Source organism: Atractosteus spatula, chromosome 10, assembly GCF_055471065.1.
Source record: "Atractosteus spatula isolate fAtrSpa1 chromosome 10, fAtrSpa1.hap1, whole genome shotgun sequence".
In the NCBI taxonomy this organism is placed as follows: domain Eukaryota; kingdom Metazoa; phylum Chordata; class Actinopteri; order Semionotiformes; family Lepisosteidae; genus Atractosteus; species Atractosteus spatula.
In genome coordinates, this window is record NC_142715.1 from 28353666 (window position 1) to 28370336 (window position 16671).

Below are 16671 nucleotides of genomic sequence, written 5' to 3' on the forward strand. Positions count from 1 at the left end.
GGGATTTGCAGTTTAGGTAGTGCTGACGAATTTGGGGAAATAGTAAATATCAAGACAAGGTGATAGTTTGTAACTATTCATAACACTATTAATACAATGTTAAGGTATAGTTTACAAACAATTGCTATTATTACTACTGCTGCACTGGTTTCACAGAGGACAATGCATTCCATAATCATTACAGGGACTGTGGCATTGCAAAACTGCATAAACAGACATGCCACAATCAGCTGATACTACCCTTATCTGAAAATGACATTCTTGAAAACCAGGTTTTTGTTTTCTGCTTACTTGCACTTCCTCATACTCCTGAAACCTCAAAAAGCAGTTCTCATTTTCTTTGACTTCTTCAGGGGGGTAAAAATGCTAGTCATCTAAAAGCTACAGTAGAAGTAAAACTGAACAGAATAATGCCAGTGGTGGAAATTATGTAAGAATTACATACCAACTGTGCCAACTACTTTGTTACAGCTCATAGCATTTCATGAATGTTGAATCCAAATAATCATCAAAGCTAGGTATCACATCCAAAACATTACATCTATATATTAGGCTAAGTATGATATATAATCCTGGAAATGTTACATAGAATTTCAAAACACAAAAAGCATGCTGCCTTGTGCTTTCTTGGAAATCAAGTGATTCACAAGTTAAAATCATGTGAGGCCACAGACAACACATTTTAGTTACATGAGATGGAAGCCAAATGTGTTGATTGGTGGCTAATACTTCAGGTTACATCAGTATATTAATTCCCTCACTCATCTTGTCAGAAAATGAACTTAACTGCCCAGAAGATCGTACAGACATAACGTTTCCAACCTCTAGATCTTCTAACACAGGCAGGCAAGTCGATTGGATAGGATCAGTTGATTTATTTACTTCACTTAATGCCTTAATATTACCAGTTCATGGGTGCTCAATGAGTGAAAGAATGAAAGATATATTCAACACTAATATGTAACAATGCCTATATATTATATACCAAAGCCTATACAAATACACCCACCTCTCAATGTCTAAACATCTGGTTAACAAATTCTTGCTGTAACAAACAATTTTCATACATTTTTTTCCAAAATAACAAAGAGATTCCACTAACTTCCCACCAACTTCCTCCAACTTACTGCTTATGTTCAACACTCTGGAATCCTTCATATGAAAAAGCCCCTGTTATCACACATTTTCCTACTCTTAACGCTCTCCTGCCTGAGAGTCTCTGTCATCTGTCATTCATCCACCCCCCCTTTCAGCTGATGAGTTCTCTCCAGCCCTTCCACATGCTCATAGACAATATTAGCTCTGCTGGACAAAGAGAAACAGAAGGAGGACATTCACTTTCTCCAGCTGACATTCCTTTGTTTTGTGTATCAGCTAGTGCAACATCAGAAGGGTGTCTAAGTGAAGTAAATAAATCAACTGATCCTATCCAATCGACTTGCCTGCCTGTGTTAGAAGATCTTAGTGAAAGAGGTTGGAAACGTTATGTCTGTACGATCTTCTGGGCAGTTAAGTTCATTTTCTGACAAGATGAGTGAGGGAATTAATATACTGATGTAACCTGAAGTATTAGCCACCAATCAACACATTTGGCTTCCATCTCATGTAACTAAAATTTGTTGTCTGTGGCCTCACATGATTTTAACTTGTGAATCACTTGATTTCCAAGAAAGCACAAGGCAGCATGCTTTTTGTGTTTTGAAATTCTATGTAACACTTCCAGGGTTATATATCATACTTAGCCTAATATATAGATGTAATGTTTTGGATGTGATACCTAGCTTTGATGATTATTTGGATTCAACATTCATGAAATGCTATGAGCTGTAACAAAGTAGTTGGCACAGTTGGTATGTAATTCTTACATAATTTCCACCACTGGCATTATTCTGTTCAGTTTTACTTCTACTGTAGCTTTTAGATGACTAGCATTTTTACCCCCCTGAAGACGTCAAAGAAAATGAGAACTGCTTTTTGAGGTTTCAGAAGTATGAGGAAGTGCAGGTAAGCAGAAAACAAAAGGCTGGTTTTCAAGAATGTCACTTACAGATAAGGGTAGTATCAACTGATTGTGTCAAGTCTGTTTATGCAGTTTTGCAATGCCATAGTCCCTGTAATGATTATGGAATGCATTGTCCTCTGTGAAACCAGTGCAGCAGTAGTAATAATAGCAATTGTTTGTAAACTATACCTTAACATTTTATTAATAGTGTTATGAATAGTTACAAGCGATCACCTTGTCTTGACGTTTACTATTTCCCCAATTTCGTCTGCACTACCTAAACTGCAAATCCCTTCTCCTAAATAGAGGACACACATATCTCCATTAGCAGGGCGATGTAACAGGTATGTAATGCATCACCTGGGCATACTGCCAAAGTCCCTAAATAATGTTTAAGAAAACAACAAACTACCTGATTTGTCAAATATTTTATCACAGTTAACTTTAAAACAAGGGTCTCCAACACAAGTTCTTGAGAATTATTTAGAATCAGTTGTATTGTGTTACAAACATGATGATAAGTTCCATTTATCTAACGAATTATATATAAGTGATAAAAAAATTAAAAAAATGAATAAAAGAATCAGAAAGAACCATAACTCCTAGTTGTGGAAAATATGTTGAGGCGAGCTGACTGTGTTAATTCCTGCCACAACCCTGGAGCAGGTCATCTTTCGGATAGTGCATCCTAGGAAGTAGTTCAGGTGGGTAGCTGCGTCAGCATGCGTAGGCTGCAAAGGAACAAGCAATAGGTTTATTCCATGCTGAAAAAAAGAAGAAAGAGAAAACAACATTTCGGCCGTGGAGCCTTCTTCAGGTGTGAGAGAGACAGGGCAGTAGGCAAAGGTAAAGTAGCGGGAGAACAAAGGCTGGGAGGGAGGAGGAGTGAGAGGCGGGAGTAGGGGACAGAAAGAGAGGCCAATCAAAAGGTGTGAAGTCAGAATAGGTGTCGAGAGGTGTGAAATGAAACTTCCAATGAATGGAGAAAATTTAAAAGAACAGTAGTCTGTCGTTAAGAGAAGGGAGAATGTGTGATCCTAGCTGCAGAATAATTTTAGTTTCGGTGGTCTTTCTGATGTATGAGTTCGGAAAACCATCTTTGAGAACACAGACGGAGAGATTAGAGTGGTCGTGGCCGTCAGAGGTGAAATGAGAAACAATGGGCTTGGAGAGATCTTTAATCTTCACAGCCCTGACGTGTTCTCTGAAGCGGTCTCCGAGTCTCCTTCCTGTTTCTCCAGTGTAGATGGCTGGGCATTTACTGCAAGAGATACAGTAAATAAGGTTGCTGGAGGTACAAGATGCTGTCTGGGTGATCCGGAATTGTCCTGAGGGGCCTTAAATGAGTGTGGTGGTGGATGTGTACTTGCAGGTGATGCAGTAAGCTCTGTTGCAAGGGAAAGTACCTGGTGTGGATGGTTGTTGAGGGCAGTCAAGGGAGCTGTGAACAAGGAGGTCACGCAGATTAGGTGATCGGCGATATGAGATGATAGGGCGATCAGAAAAGATGTCCCCCATCACTATACTGGGGCATCAGGACCCACACAGACCACAGGGTGAGAACGCCCCTTGCTGGCCCCACTCACACCTCTCCCAGCAGCAGCCTCAGTGATTTCCCAGGAGTCTCCCCGCCAGGTACTGGCCAGGCTCACACCTGCTGGGCTCCAGCGGGCTGTCAGCTGGGAGTTGAGGGCGATATGGCTGCTATCCCACGTTCCTCTCCTGCGTGACAAAGGTGGTGCGCTTTTAAGCTGTCCGCCCGCCGAAAACTCCTCCCGCACTCCCTGCAGCTGAAGCTGGTGGGTTTTTCAACTGCCTTCCTGACTGAAGCTCTTCCCACATTGCTCGCAGCTGAAAGGTCTCTCTCCCGTGTGCGTCAGCTGGTGTTTTCGTAAGCTAGCGGCCCAGCTGAAACTCCTCGCGCACTGACTGCAGCTGAAAGGCTTCTCTCCTGTGTGAACGGACTGGTGGGTTTTTAGACTGTCCAAGCGACTGAAACTCTTCCCACACTGACTGCAGCTGAATACTCTCTCGCCCCTTGTGACTTAATTTCCCTGACCTCTGAAAACACTGCTGCTGTCTGTGCTGTACCGACACTTCCTCCGTTTTATCTGAACAAGGCGTTGAAGGCTTCCTGATCCTCTGGCCCACGACGATGTGTCAAACCACCTCGGCGCTGACAGTCTCTGAATTTGCACAGAACAAGGTCTTGGTACTATCGAGCCCTGTAGGTGCTGCTCTTGCCCCTCCCTGTCCTGACTCTCCTCTGGGTGCTGTGACTCAGCACTGATCTCTTCACCAGGTACAGCAGTCTGCTGCTCTGCAGGGTCCATCAGCTGGATCACCACGTACTGCTCTGTAAGAGGAAACTCACCCAGTTCTTCATTGTGCTCTTGTACAGAGACAGAGTCCTGCTCCTTACAACTTTCATTAATATTCTTAATGTCCAGATCATTAATCTCGTTTGAGGGCTTTACTAAGAGGCTCTCAGGCTCAGTCTTCATCGTGGTCACAGAGTCCAGATCCTCCACACTCTCTCTGCTCTCTGTGTGCTGCTCCCTGAGTCTCTCTTTCCCTTGTGCGGCGGTGAGCTCTCTCTCCTGCCTCAGACTGGAGCCCCACTCCTCCTCCTCTCTGTGCTGCTGGTCAAGAGGAGCCCTGTCCCCAGCGTCAGGGAGGGCACTGACCTCTGACCCTGAAAAACACAGGACAAGAGGACAGGGCCTTTAACACGGGCTGAGGGTAGAGGCCAAAACCTATAGCCTATAGTAGCAATAACTGAATAATCCTCAACAATGAAGATCAAAGAAGAATTGTGACAGAGATGAATAAAACATCTACCAAATTGCAAGACCGTACATGCGCCACACACAAACGCAGAAAGCTCAAGTCTTTCAGTTAACGTACGACTCCAGCTGATGTATGTGTGGATTATTGTATCTGCAGGGTCAGTCCACTGGGGCTTCCATGTCCTGCTCTGCAAGATGAAACTCACCCAGTTCTGCTCTGAGCTCTTGGGCAGAGACGCAGTCCAGTTCATTACAATGTTCTGCGATACGCATGGTGTGCGGATGATTGATCTTCTCTGTAAATATTAAGAGCCCAGGTGTCTCACTCTCAGGCTCGGTCTTCATCGTGGGCACAGAGTCCAGATCCTGTCTCTGTCTGCTCTCTGTGTGCTGCTCCCTGAGTGTCTCTTTCCCTTGTGCGGCGGTGAGCTCTGTCTCCTGCCTCAGACTGGAGCCCCACTCTTCCTCCTCACTGTGCTGCTGTTCAAGAGGAGCCCTGTCCCCAGAGTCAGGGAGAGCACTGACCTCTGACCCTGAAAAACACAGGACAAGAGGACCAAACCTTTAACACGAGCTTAGAGTACTGCTCAAAAGAAGTGATACCCATGCAAAGAGCAGCTTCAAATTTCAATTTGAAATTGCAGAGACATTCTTCAGAAGGCTGGCTCTGTGTTGGGGTTGAGACTTGACCCCCTGGAGGTGGTGGCTGAGAGGAGAATGCTGACCAAGCTCACAGCCATCATGACCAACGCCTCTCATCCGCTTCTGCACATCTTTTATTGTTTCTACAGTGACTATGGGCATCACATTTTGCACACACCTATGTATTAAGTTTATATTTATTTTGTTGTCTTTTGTTTTTATAACTATTCTGATGTCTGTTTTTGCTTGTCTTGGGCTGGACTGCTATAGTTCCCTAAGGGATCAATAAAGTCTTACTGTATCTACAGTGGTGTGAAAACGTTTTTGCCCCCTTCCTGATTTCTTGTTTTTTTGCATGTTTGTCACACTGAAATGTTTCAGATCATCAAAACAAATTGAAATATTAGACAAAGATAATACAAGGTTTTTATTATTAAGGGAAAAAAAATCCAAACCTACTTGGCCCTGTGTGAAAAAGTCATTGCCCCCCCTGTTAAAACATAAATCAACTGTGGTTTATCACATCTTTGGAAAGCTGAGTTCAATTTCTCTAGCCACACCCAGGCCTGATTACTGCCACACCTGTTCTCAATCAAGAAATCACTTAAATAGGACCTGCCTGACAAAGTGAAGTAGACCAAAAGATCCTCAAAAGCTAGACATCATGCTGCGATCCAAAGAAATTCAGGAACAAATGAGAAAGAGAGTAATTGAGATTTATCAGTCTGGAAAAGGTTATAAAGCCATTTCTAAAGCTTTGGGACTCCAGCGAACCACAGTGAGAGCCATTATCCACAAATGGCGAAAACATGGAACAGTGGTGAACCTTCCCAGGAGTGGCTGGCCGACCAAAATTACCCCAAGAGTGCAGCGACGACTCATCCTAGAGGTCACAAAAAACCCCACAACAACATCCAAAGAACTGCAGGCTTCACTTGCCTCAGTTAAGGTCAGTGTTCTTTCCACCATAAGAAAGAGACTGGGCAAAAATGGCCTGTATGGCAGAGTTCCAAGACGAAAACCACTGCTGAGCAAAAAGAACATAAAGGCTTGTCTCAGTTTTGCCAGAAAACATCTTGATGATCCCCAAGACTTTTGGGAAAATACCCTGTGGACTGACGAGACAAAAGTTGAACTTTTTGGAAGGTGTGTGTCCCATTACATCTGGCGTAAAAGTAACACAGCATTTCAGAAAAGGAACATCATACCAACAGTAAAATATGGTGGTGGTAGTGTGATGGTCTGGGGCTGTTCTGCTGCTTCAGGACCTGGAAGACTTGCTGTGGTAAATGGAACCATGAATTCTGCTGTCTACCCAAAAATCCTGAAGGAGAATGTCCGGCCATCTGTTCGTGACCTCAAGCTGAAGCGCACTTGGGTTCTGCAGCAGGACAATGATCCAAAACACACCAGCAAGTCCACCTCTGAATAGCTTAAGAAAAACAAAATGAAGACTTTGGAGTGGCCTAGTCAAAGTCCTGACCTGAATCTGATTGAGATGTTGTGGCATGACCTTAAAAAAGCGGTTAAGGCTCGAAAACCCTCCAATGTGGCTGAATTACAACAATTCTGCAAAGATGAATGCGACAAAATTCCTCCACAGCGCTGTAAAAGACTCATTGCCAGTTATCGCAAACGCTTGATTGCAGTTGTTGCTGCTAAGGGTGGCCCAACCAGTTATTAGGTTTAGGGGGCAATCACTTTTTCACACAGGGCCATGTAGGTTTGGATTTTTTTTTCCCTTAATAATAAAAACCTTAATTTAAAAACTGCATTTTGTGTTTACATGTGTTATCTTTGTCTAATATTTCAATTTGTTTGATGATCTGAAACATTTCAGTGTGACAAACATGCAAAAAAAAAAGAAATCAGGAAGGGGGCAAACACTTTTTCACACCACTGTATATGATGTAGGATGGCGGAGTTGATATGTTAGCAGTCAAGAAGAACCTGTTGTGGTAATAGCTCTGTACAGACTGGTAATTGGCTGCCAGACCTGGGACATGATAATATACAGGAATTCAGGCAGAGAGTCTTTGTCTATTTTAACAGAGCAGTGGTTTGCTATTGTGAAGACTGAGTCTGTCCAGAGACTATTATATCCATTGACACAGTAAAGCTCTGCGGTATCAGATGAATGTTCGACTAACAACGCTATAAAAACAATGCAGTGTCGACCATGAAAATGTCTGAACAGCCGAAATGTTGTTTCTCTTTCTCTCCCGTTCCTTTGCGGGATCAACATGCTGTAAACGAGTCTCATGTTCGCGGTGCTCCGGGATTTCCGTACCTCAGCTTGTTCATTTGATAAAGTTATTTTAGACACGTCCCACCCTTTTCTGAATACAAATACGCAAACAAATACACAATTAAAATTAGGAAAAGCCACTGACTGGACAAACCGTGATAAGTAAAACATGCTAAAACCGACGCGAGACTCGGGTAAATCAGATTCATTCACTAAAACACAGTGAGTTCGGGGTTCCCAGTCCTGGTCCCTGGGTCACCTGGCTCTAGGTGAGCTCTGTCCCATACTGATGGTTCAAGCTGTCTGTTTCACATGCGACAGGTGCGTCTGTGTGAACCTGCGCCCAGGTGTGTCGCCTGCTGTCACTCAGAGCTGTCTGTCCCCCCCGCACAGGTCTGAAATAACCCTGCCAAGGAGTATCAGTGCTTTATCAACAAACTGTAATAACTTTTATTTTATACAGTATCTTTCCTGGGGCCTCTCATGACACCAGTTTGTATAGAATTTCCCTATGTCGGATTTTTTACCAGTAAAAACAGTATCTGCGATACACACAAGCAAATACACGGGCTTTCTGAACACCGCCCACGTGTTAAACGAGTCTGACAGGTTACCGAAACCGAAAGTTCTTGAGTGTTACGAAACACTGGCGTCCTCACCTGCACAATCACCTTCGCTTTGGTGTTTTAAGGGCTCTTTTTCTTTTTTAAGAGCTCGAATCAAACAGAGCAGGGGCATGATGATGCTGTTCGCGGCTCTGGTGGTTTTGGGTCTTCCAGGCTGGGTCGCTGGAGATGAGTCCTGCTGGTGCTTTTCCAGATGCACGAGTAGTAAACTCGTGATAAGGGCTCGCTATGTTTTTTCATGTTTATGTATCGCTAAAGCTATACTTTAATCATTATTTTATTGTCGTCACTTAGTTTGCATCTGTACATTTCGGTTACAGCCTTGGGGGTCATTAATTATGATAATTATAATACGCTTTCCGTAAACAACAACAAAAACATAATTTCCTCTTCACGTCTCAATTCCATAGATTTAACGTACAAACAGGCCTGTTGTCATGACTGAGTGATTTCTAGCAATTGGTGTCTTCCCAGACTCACCTAGCTGGGTAATTTCATAAAGGTCCAAGGAAAGTGTGCTCATATTTGGAGCAAAAGTGTCTACAGCGCTGAAAATTGACAGACCTGAAAAGCTGGGAGAGGCAGTGACAAAAAGGCTGTATTTATACACATGAACTGATTTATGTTAATTCAGCTGATTTGGAATGAAAAAAAATGCAAACAAACCATCTCTCCAGGACCACTGTTAATATAATTTTTTATTATATTATATAATGCATTATATTATGTATTAAATTATACATAATATAATGTATTATATTACATATAATACTGAATACACACCTGAAGAAGGCTCCACGGCCAAAACGTTGTGTTCTCTTTCTTCTTTTTTTTCAGCATGGAATAAACCTATTACTTGTTCCTTTGCAATATAATATAATGTTGAGTGTGTCTGTATTAACCTCTCTTAATGCAGTGTAATGTCCAGTCAGTGTGTCTGTATTAACCCCTCTCTCTCAGTGCAGTGTTAATGTACTGGAGTGTCCAGTCAGTGTGTCTGTATTATCCCCTCTCTCTCGGTGCAGTGTTAATGTACTGGAGTGTACATACTGTGCAGTAAGTATTTACATACCATTTCTTTTTTTTCCAGAGAGACATATTTTGGTAGACTCATATATGGTTGAACTTGGTTCAGTGCAATGGGCTTAGTCTCTCTGGATGGGGAGCCCTTGATGGAGTACAGCAGTGGCATGAAGTGCGTCGTGTTCACGCAGGACTGGCTGAAGCAGTAGATTCTGCAAACCAATGCATTCTGGAGGAGCTTTTCTTCTTTGAAATGATGAAAGAGCTAAAAAACGTAACTAGTGGTGAGAGGAAAAACCTAATATTTTGTCACAAATGTCTGATATTTTGTCCTCACATGTATAGAACTCTTTGTTGACACATAATGTTGATTGCCTGTGAATTGTGTATGTTATTTCTCTGGTGGTCTCTCAGGTGTTGAAGAGAGGTAACAGTGAAGCTCATTCTTGTCCGTCTCTCAGGGGTTCATGTCCTGCAGAGGTTTGTGGGCTGCTCAAAGGATGAGAAAGGGAGGGTGGAATCATTCGACTGGATCGGGTACGATGGTCAAGTTCGACAGCTTCAACACCCAGTGGGAGGGTCTCTCTCCCATCCACCAGTCTCTCAAGATGCACATGGACCGCAACACAGACTACAACAGAGAGAACAGAGATTATCTGAAATACATCTGTCCCGAGCTCATGGACAGCTACCTGAAGGTCAGGGGACATCACTCAGGTGAGTGTGTGAAAGGAAATTGTGAAAAAATATGGGCCAGGACTTAGGTGTGCATAAATGTGCCAGCAGCCATATCACCCTGCAAGTCACAACTAACAACCCACTGAAGCTCAGCAGGCATGTGTAGCGGCAAGGCTTATTAAAATACAGGAATTAAGTGTTGCTGTGCTTTCCCAAATGAGGCCCCATCTCTCTCTTCATCTCTGTGGTGCAGCCATAGAGAAACTATTCATGCAGCCTGATTTAAAGATGTTTTCTTTTGATAAGGGACAGCTCCCAAATGGGGATGCACTTAGCTAAGCCTGGTTATCATGGTCAATGGTCATCCATTGGCGCCTATCTGTCTAGGGAGTGCCAGATGGACATCTGGACTGCATTCCTAGGTGTCAGGAGTAAGTGGCTCATATCTCACCTTGATCAACCAATCAGGGACTGGTAGGGCCAAGTAATCCACATGGGACTCTGATGCCCATGAAACTTTCAGCCAATGAACGAGCTGAAGTTCCTCCAGGTAAAAACAGGCAACAAGGAGAAATTCTAAGGAGAATCTCTAAGGAGAATTCCAGGGGTGCGAGACAATTCCAGGGCAGAACAGCCCAGGAGCAGAAAGGCTCCCAAGGGCAGGACATTCTCGCAGCGCGCCTCCTGACCATCCTGAGACTCAGCCCGGACCACCACGGAACGGCCAGTGTGTCCGAATGCCAGAACTTTCCTTTGTTCTAAGAGTCGAGAGCGGAGGTTGCCACGAGTAACCAAAGGATCCACCCGAGGTTAGCACCAGCAGAAAGCCTCGTGAACAGGTCGGAACTGTGGACAGCTGAATCACTATTCAGAACTAGCGCTACATCAGGAACGAACCGGTCCTCTTCCTGACCTGCTGGGACCCACAGTCATCTTTTCTCCTGTGCACAAACTTCGCTAGTTAAAGCCAACACTAACTAGCCGGTCTTCAGAGAGCAGTGCAGAGCATCAGCAGCGCACCGTCACAAGCCGCACAGCACAGCCTGGCACGGAGCCAGAGAGCGTGGATTGGACAGCAACAAGCCTGCAGCTGTTTCTTTGTGCCTGCAGGAGATCTGAATCCCCAGAGATTGGATGAGTATTCAACTTCACTGCATAACAGCTTGAGAATTCAATTGTTATCCCAACCAGTTGATATCAATTGAATTGAGTTATGTACTTGTTTTGAGTGTCTAGTGTAGAAGTTGTGACCAAATTCATTTACGAAACGGTCTAAATGAATGATATACCGAACGTATGTCCTCTTGATATGTGTAACTCTTCGTGATTGAATGAATATATATCTTTTGTATTCTGATAACCTTCACGATAAGAGCTATTAGGTTTACATGCATATTGTATGTATTAATAAATGTATTCTTGTGTATTAGTACCTGTGTGTGTGCGTTGTTTGAGTTATACCGCATGGTTGGATTCTAAAGCCATTAAAAGAATAATTTTGTGATTTACTGCTACAATTAATAATTGTCCTAGTAAATGCCCAAACCCCTACAGAACTGGTGCCTCGTGAGAGCACACTACACATGAGACTGGCCAGTACCTGGATAGGAGACCTCCTGGGAAAGTTAAGGTTGCTGCTGGAAGAGGTGTTAGGGGGGACAGTAGGAGACGCTAACCCGATGGTCATTGTGGGCCCTAATGCCCCAATATAGTGATGGTTGTGAAAAGGCACCGTCCTTCAGATGAGATTTAAAACCAAGGTCCTGACTCTCTTTTGTCATACAAAATCACAGGGCATCTCTTGAAAAGTGTAGGGGTGTTACCCTGGTTTCCTGGCCAAAAAAATGTCCCATTGGCCTTTATCAATCATGGCCTCCTAAAAATCCCCATCTATGAACTGGCTTCATCACTCTGTTCTCCTCCCCACTGACAGCTGGTGTTAGGGGAGTGTACTGGTGCACTATGGCTGCCTTTGCATTGTCCAGGTGGGGGCTACACTTTGGTGGTGGTGGAGGGGAGTCCCCATTACTTGTAAAGTGCTATGAGTGGAGTATCCAGAAAAGTGCAACGTAATTATAGAGGGAGTGTGCTTTGGGTCTAGAGTTTTGAGGAGCCTCTACCCTCTTGACCCTGTCTGTTTAAAAAATTGTAGTTTCCTCTGTGCAGGAAGAGAACTATAAGTCCCAAGATACCTTGGGGGGGAAACAGCCTGCTCATTTTTTTCTGAGCTGTGAGGAATTACCCGCCTTCTCTCTGGCTCCGAAGGTTGTGGCTTACAAGTCTGGGCCTTTTGTTTGAAGAGAACCTGAGAGACAGTCTAGCTTTTGGTGATGGTTTATTTTGGACTCTAGAGAGGACAAAGTGAGAAATACAGAAGAAGTTGCTCATATTATTCCTCCTAAAATTAGGGAGCTGTGTTTTTATGTTTGGTTGGTTTTACATAGGGTTTTGTAAAGCTCTCAAGGCTGAAATACTTTACTGGCCCTTCTCTGTTAATACAATGTTAAGATCCTTGTTGGTTGTGACCCAGCACACTCTGAAAACATTCTTTCAGACTCTCTTTCTCTCCTGTCTGGTCACTAGTTTCTACCCTGGAGACATAGAGGTCAGTCTGTCCACGAATGGAAAAAACGAGACAGAGGAGGTGCAGTCTAGTGGGATCAGACCCAGTGGTGAAACCACCTTCCAGCTGAGGAAGAGTGTGGAGATCAGAGCCAGTGAGACAGAGGAGTACAGATGTACTGTTATTCACCGTGGCTCCAACTACAATGTTACATTGACATGGGGTACGTCACTGGAACTCTTCAGATTGTATTGTACTAATTCTACACTGAAGCTCTCCAGTCTCCTGTGCTATAGACATTGACACACTGTATAACTCTATGCTGTGTGTGTTGTCAGGTGGATCCGAGTCCCAAGATCCCAGAGTTGCCATCAGTGTAGCTGCAACTGCAGTTTGCTTGGTACTTCTGGCAACAGGAGCGGTTTGCATTCTTCTCTGGAAGAGGAAGATGGGTAAGAGTTAATTACCAGTTTACACATAGCAAGTACTGCACTGTCTCTTCACATTACAGTATCTGTCACTCATACTGTCAGTGCTGTCTCTCTGTATTCTGGATGTGTAGTTCAGTATTATAGAATGGTCTAGGGTCACACATGAGAAATGCCTCTCTGTATGACAGTGATATTGGACTGTATTAATATAGTACACAAATATGAATTTAGAGATTCAGAGTTAAAAAACTCCTGGTGACTGTGTTGTCTGCAGACTAAATAACATGACTTACTGCTTCATTCCCAGGAAGAGAGATGCTGAGTAAAAAAGTCTCAGTCCCCTAAGTGGACAGTGGAGACTCAGGTGAGACTCTGCTGAAAGGGGGAGGGTGATGGGAAGGGTCTGTGGGAGCGGTGATGGCCAGTGTGTGTCTGTATTTGTTGGTGGTCAGGAGCAGGTGCCTGTGGGAGCAACGATGTTCAGTGTATGTCTGTTGTTGTTGGTCAGTAGTCAGTGGCTGTGGGAGCAGTGATGGCCATTGTGTCTGTTGTTGTTGGTCAGTAGTCAGTGGCTGTGGGAGCAGTGATGGCCAGTGTGTCTGTTGTTGTTGATGGTCAGTAGTCAGTGGCTGTGGGAGCAGTGATGGCCAGTGTGTCTATTGTTGTTGGTCAGTAGTCAGTGTCTGTGGGATTGGTGATGGCCAGTGTGTCTGTTGTTGTTGATGGTCAGTAGTCAGTGGCTGTGGGAGCAGTGATGGCCAGTGTGTCTATTGCTGGTGGTCAGTAGTCAGTGGCTGTGGGAGCACTGATGGCCACTGTGTCTGTTGTTGTTGGTCAGTAGTCAGTGTCTGTGGGAGTGGTGATGGTCAGTGTGTCTGTTGTTGTTGTTGGTCAGTAGTCAGTGGCTGTGGGATTGGTGATGGGCAGTGTGTCTGTTGTTGTTGTTGGTCAGTAGTCAGTGGCTGTGGGAGCAGTGATGGCCAGTGTGTCTGTTGCTGTTGTTCAGTAGTCAGTGTGTGTGTAAGCAGTGATGGCCAGTGTGTGTCTGTTATTGTTCAGTAGTCAGTGTGTGTGGGAGCGGTGATGGCCGGTGTGTCTGTTGTTGTTGGTCAGTAGTCAATGGCTGTGGGAGCAGTGATGGCCATTGTGTCTGTTGTTGTTGTTGGTCAGTAGTCAGTGTCTGTGGGAGTGGTGATGGTCAGTGTGTCTGGTGTTGTTGTTCAGTAGTGTGTGGGATCGGCGATGGCCAGTGTGTCTGTTGTTGTTGTTTGTCAGTAGGCAGTGGCTGTGGGATCGGTGATGGCCAGTGTGTCTGTTGTTGGTGGTGGTCTGTAGTCAGTGTCTGTGGGAGTGGTGATGGTCAGTGTGCCTGGTGTTGTTGTTGGTCAGGAGTCGTTGGGTGTGGGATCAGTGACGACCGGTGTGTCTGTTGTTATTGTTGTTGGCAGTAGGCAGGAGTCGGTGGCCGGGGAATTGGTGATGGCCAGTGTGTCTGCTGTTGGTCTATCAGGTGTTTCTTCACACATCAGTTCGGAGGGGAGTACCAGTTCCAGTGTGACAGATAGAGAAGCTTGCGATCAGGCTGAAGAATTTGACCCCATGCTGCCCCCTAAAAGCCAGAAGCTAAACAGTGATGCTGAGACAAAGCAAATAATGCTGGAATATAATTAGTTCACACAATATATTGTCACAGGTGTTTTATACACACTGACCTACACAGTTTCACCAGTGTCTTGACTGCAGCATCAAGAAGCAGTGAAACACAATGCTTAAACACACACTCAGCTCCTCCAGCACTGAGAGAAATGTGTGCCAGAGCAGAAAAAGTCAGCTGTGCCGAGACATTTTCACCAGTAATCTTTCATGCCCTTCTTCACTTATTCTGCTTGTTCTTTAATGTTTGTTTTTTTAGGCCTGTGATTGTATCTAGGTTTCTGGGTTGTATTGTATCTGGGTGACTGTCTCAATGAGATATGAAACTGGCATAGTTGCTTCAGGCTAATTATCCTGATATATCTGAGACACTGCGCTGTTCAGGGCTCCTCCTCTTGGAGGCACGGTTGTGACAGGAAGCGGTCAATAATCTGGGAACAGAGACAAGACAGGACAAGGGGAACAACCTCCCTGTCTTCCCTGCACCCCAAGAGGAGGACATGAGGATCAGAGGATTTACAAACCAGCCAAGAGCTGATGATACTGGAATCCAGCTACAGTGAGACTTGAGCACTGGGGCTTGGTCATTGTTGCACTACTGAAATTTGAATTTAAAATCAAAATATGAAATTTCCTCTTTTCTTTCTGGGTATTATTTAGCATACGTACTGTATTTGACCATGTTTGAAGATGATTTGCGATAAGCTGACAATGGTATAGTGAGTGGAACATTGGAAAAACATGTTTGCACCTGAATATGCTTTTCATTTTATATTAATTAAATCCATATTGTAGCACATTAAATGAACCAAGAAGAGAATCTGAGAACTAATTGCATGTTTCTCAGCTCTCTAAAGCCTTTCTAGTCTGTCTGTTTGAGAATTTTGCAGGAATATGTTTTGAAACTTGTATTGAAATACTTTGTGTTACCAAGGTCTTCAATAAAATTAATCAGACTTTAATATTTGAGGCTTGCAAGCAATGCTGCATGTTAGTGACTGAGTATTGGTTTACTAGATGCTTTTCTACAGGCCTGCATGTTGCACTATGAACCTCAGGGGTGAAGACTTGATTTAAAGTGTTTGCTGTCGAAAGGGAACAGGGTGCACTGTGTTTTGGTTGATATGGCAGGCTGGTGATGGGAGAGAGGTGGAGATGGGGCTGGACAGGAGATGTCAGAATGGTGGGAAGTTTGGGTGAGGCTGTGCAAGTACTGAGTGCCCTGTAAACAGATATCTGAGATAGCTACAGCATGCAACTGGGAGAGAGTCACTGTGCCAGGGCTCTGGGCTTTAATACAGGTCTCAATCACAGAAGAGAGGTAGTACATTTTACCAGGTGAAAGAGTCATTGTCTCAAGGTGAAACTGTCTTCAAGGGATGTTGCATCCAAAATACAATGGAAACTATCACATTTAAGCTTTTTTGGTGGGATCGAGAAGACGATCATGGTGAGACTCAAAACATACCTGTGTTTTCTTCTTTTGAGAATGAGTGGATTATTGCGGCGCAAATATTGGTTCAAAATAAAAAATCCATTCCTGTCATTGTTTATCCTTTGATAGATTCTTTAAATCCTTCCTCTGAACGTTGATATTTAGTGATAATATAAAAATTGTGGTTTTCTCTTATTCGCTAATTTTATTAAAATAACAGGCTCTTTTACAATTTTATTGGATGTTTGGAAGGTATAACAGTCCCTCTTGCATCCACAGCTAAAATATTTTTTTTTTTTTAAAATTACAAAATATTGAATGGCATTTGTCTTTAGATTCACATTAAAATTAAGATAAATATGCCAAAAGATTATAATAGAACTCTACAGTCCTAACCTAATGATACCTAATGTCATTTTTACTTGTCAAGTTCTCTAACAAATCTGTACTGTATTTTTAAAATATTTTAGCTGAGGAGACAAGAGGAGTATAAATGAATTCTTTTGCCACCCGCTCAATGAATATTTGCATTAAAAGACGTATGTTGTCCATGACTATAAATTCTGTACAACAAGACAGAA

The 16671-nt window shown here is 43.6% G+C and overlaps 2 protein-coding genes across 2 annotated transcripts in view; one reads left to right on the plus strand and one right to left on the minus strand.

Moving 5' to 3' along the window:
- Window positions 1–4950: 4950 nt before the first annotated feature.
- LOC148827724 (uncharacterized) overlaps window positions 4951–16671 on the minus strand; it is a 146821-nt gene continuing 135100 nt past the window's right edge. The window contains exon 4 of the mRNA XM_088926378.1: window positions 4951–5324. Within this exon, the coding sequence (XP_088782504.1) occupies window positions 4951–5324 (374 nt within the window). The remainder of the gene's footprint in view (window positions 5325–16671) is intronic.
- Window positions 9873–16671, plus strand: part of LOC148827725 (antigen WC1.1-like) — a 40198-nt gene continuing 33399 nt past the window's right edge. The window contains exon 1 of the mRNA XM_088926144.1: window positions 9873–10047. Coding sequence (XP_088782270.1) covers window positions 9873–10047 — 175 coding nt within the window. The remainder of the gene's footprint in view (window positions 10048–16671) is intronic.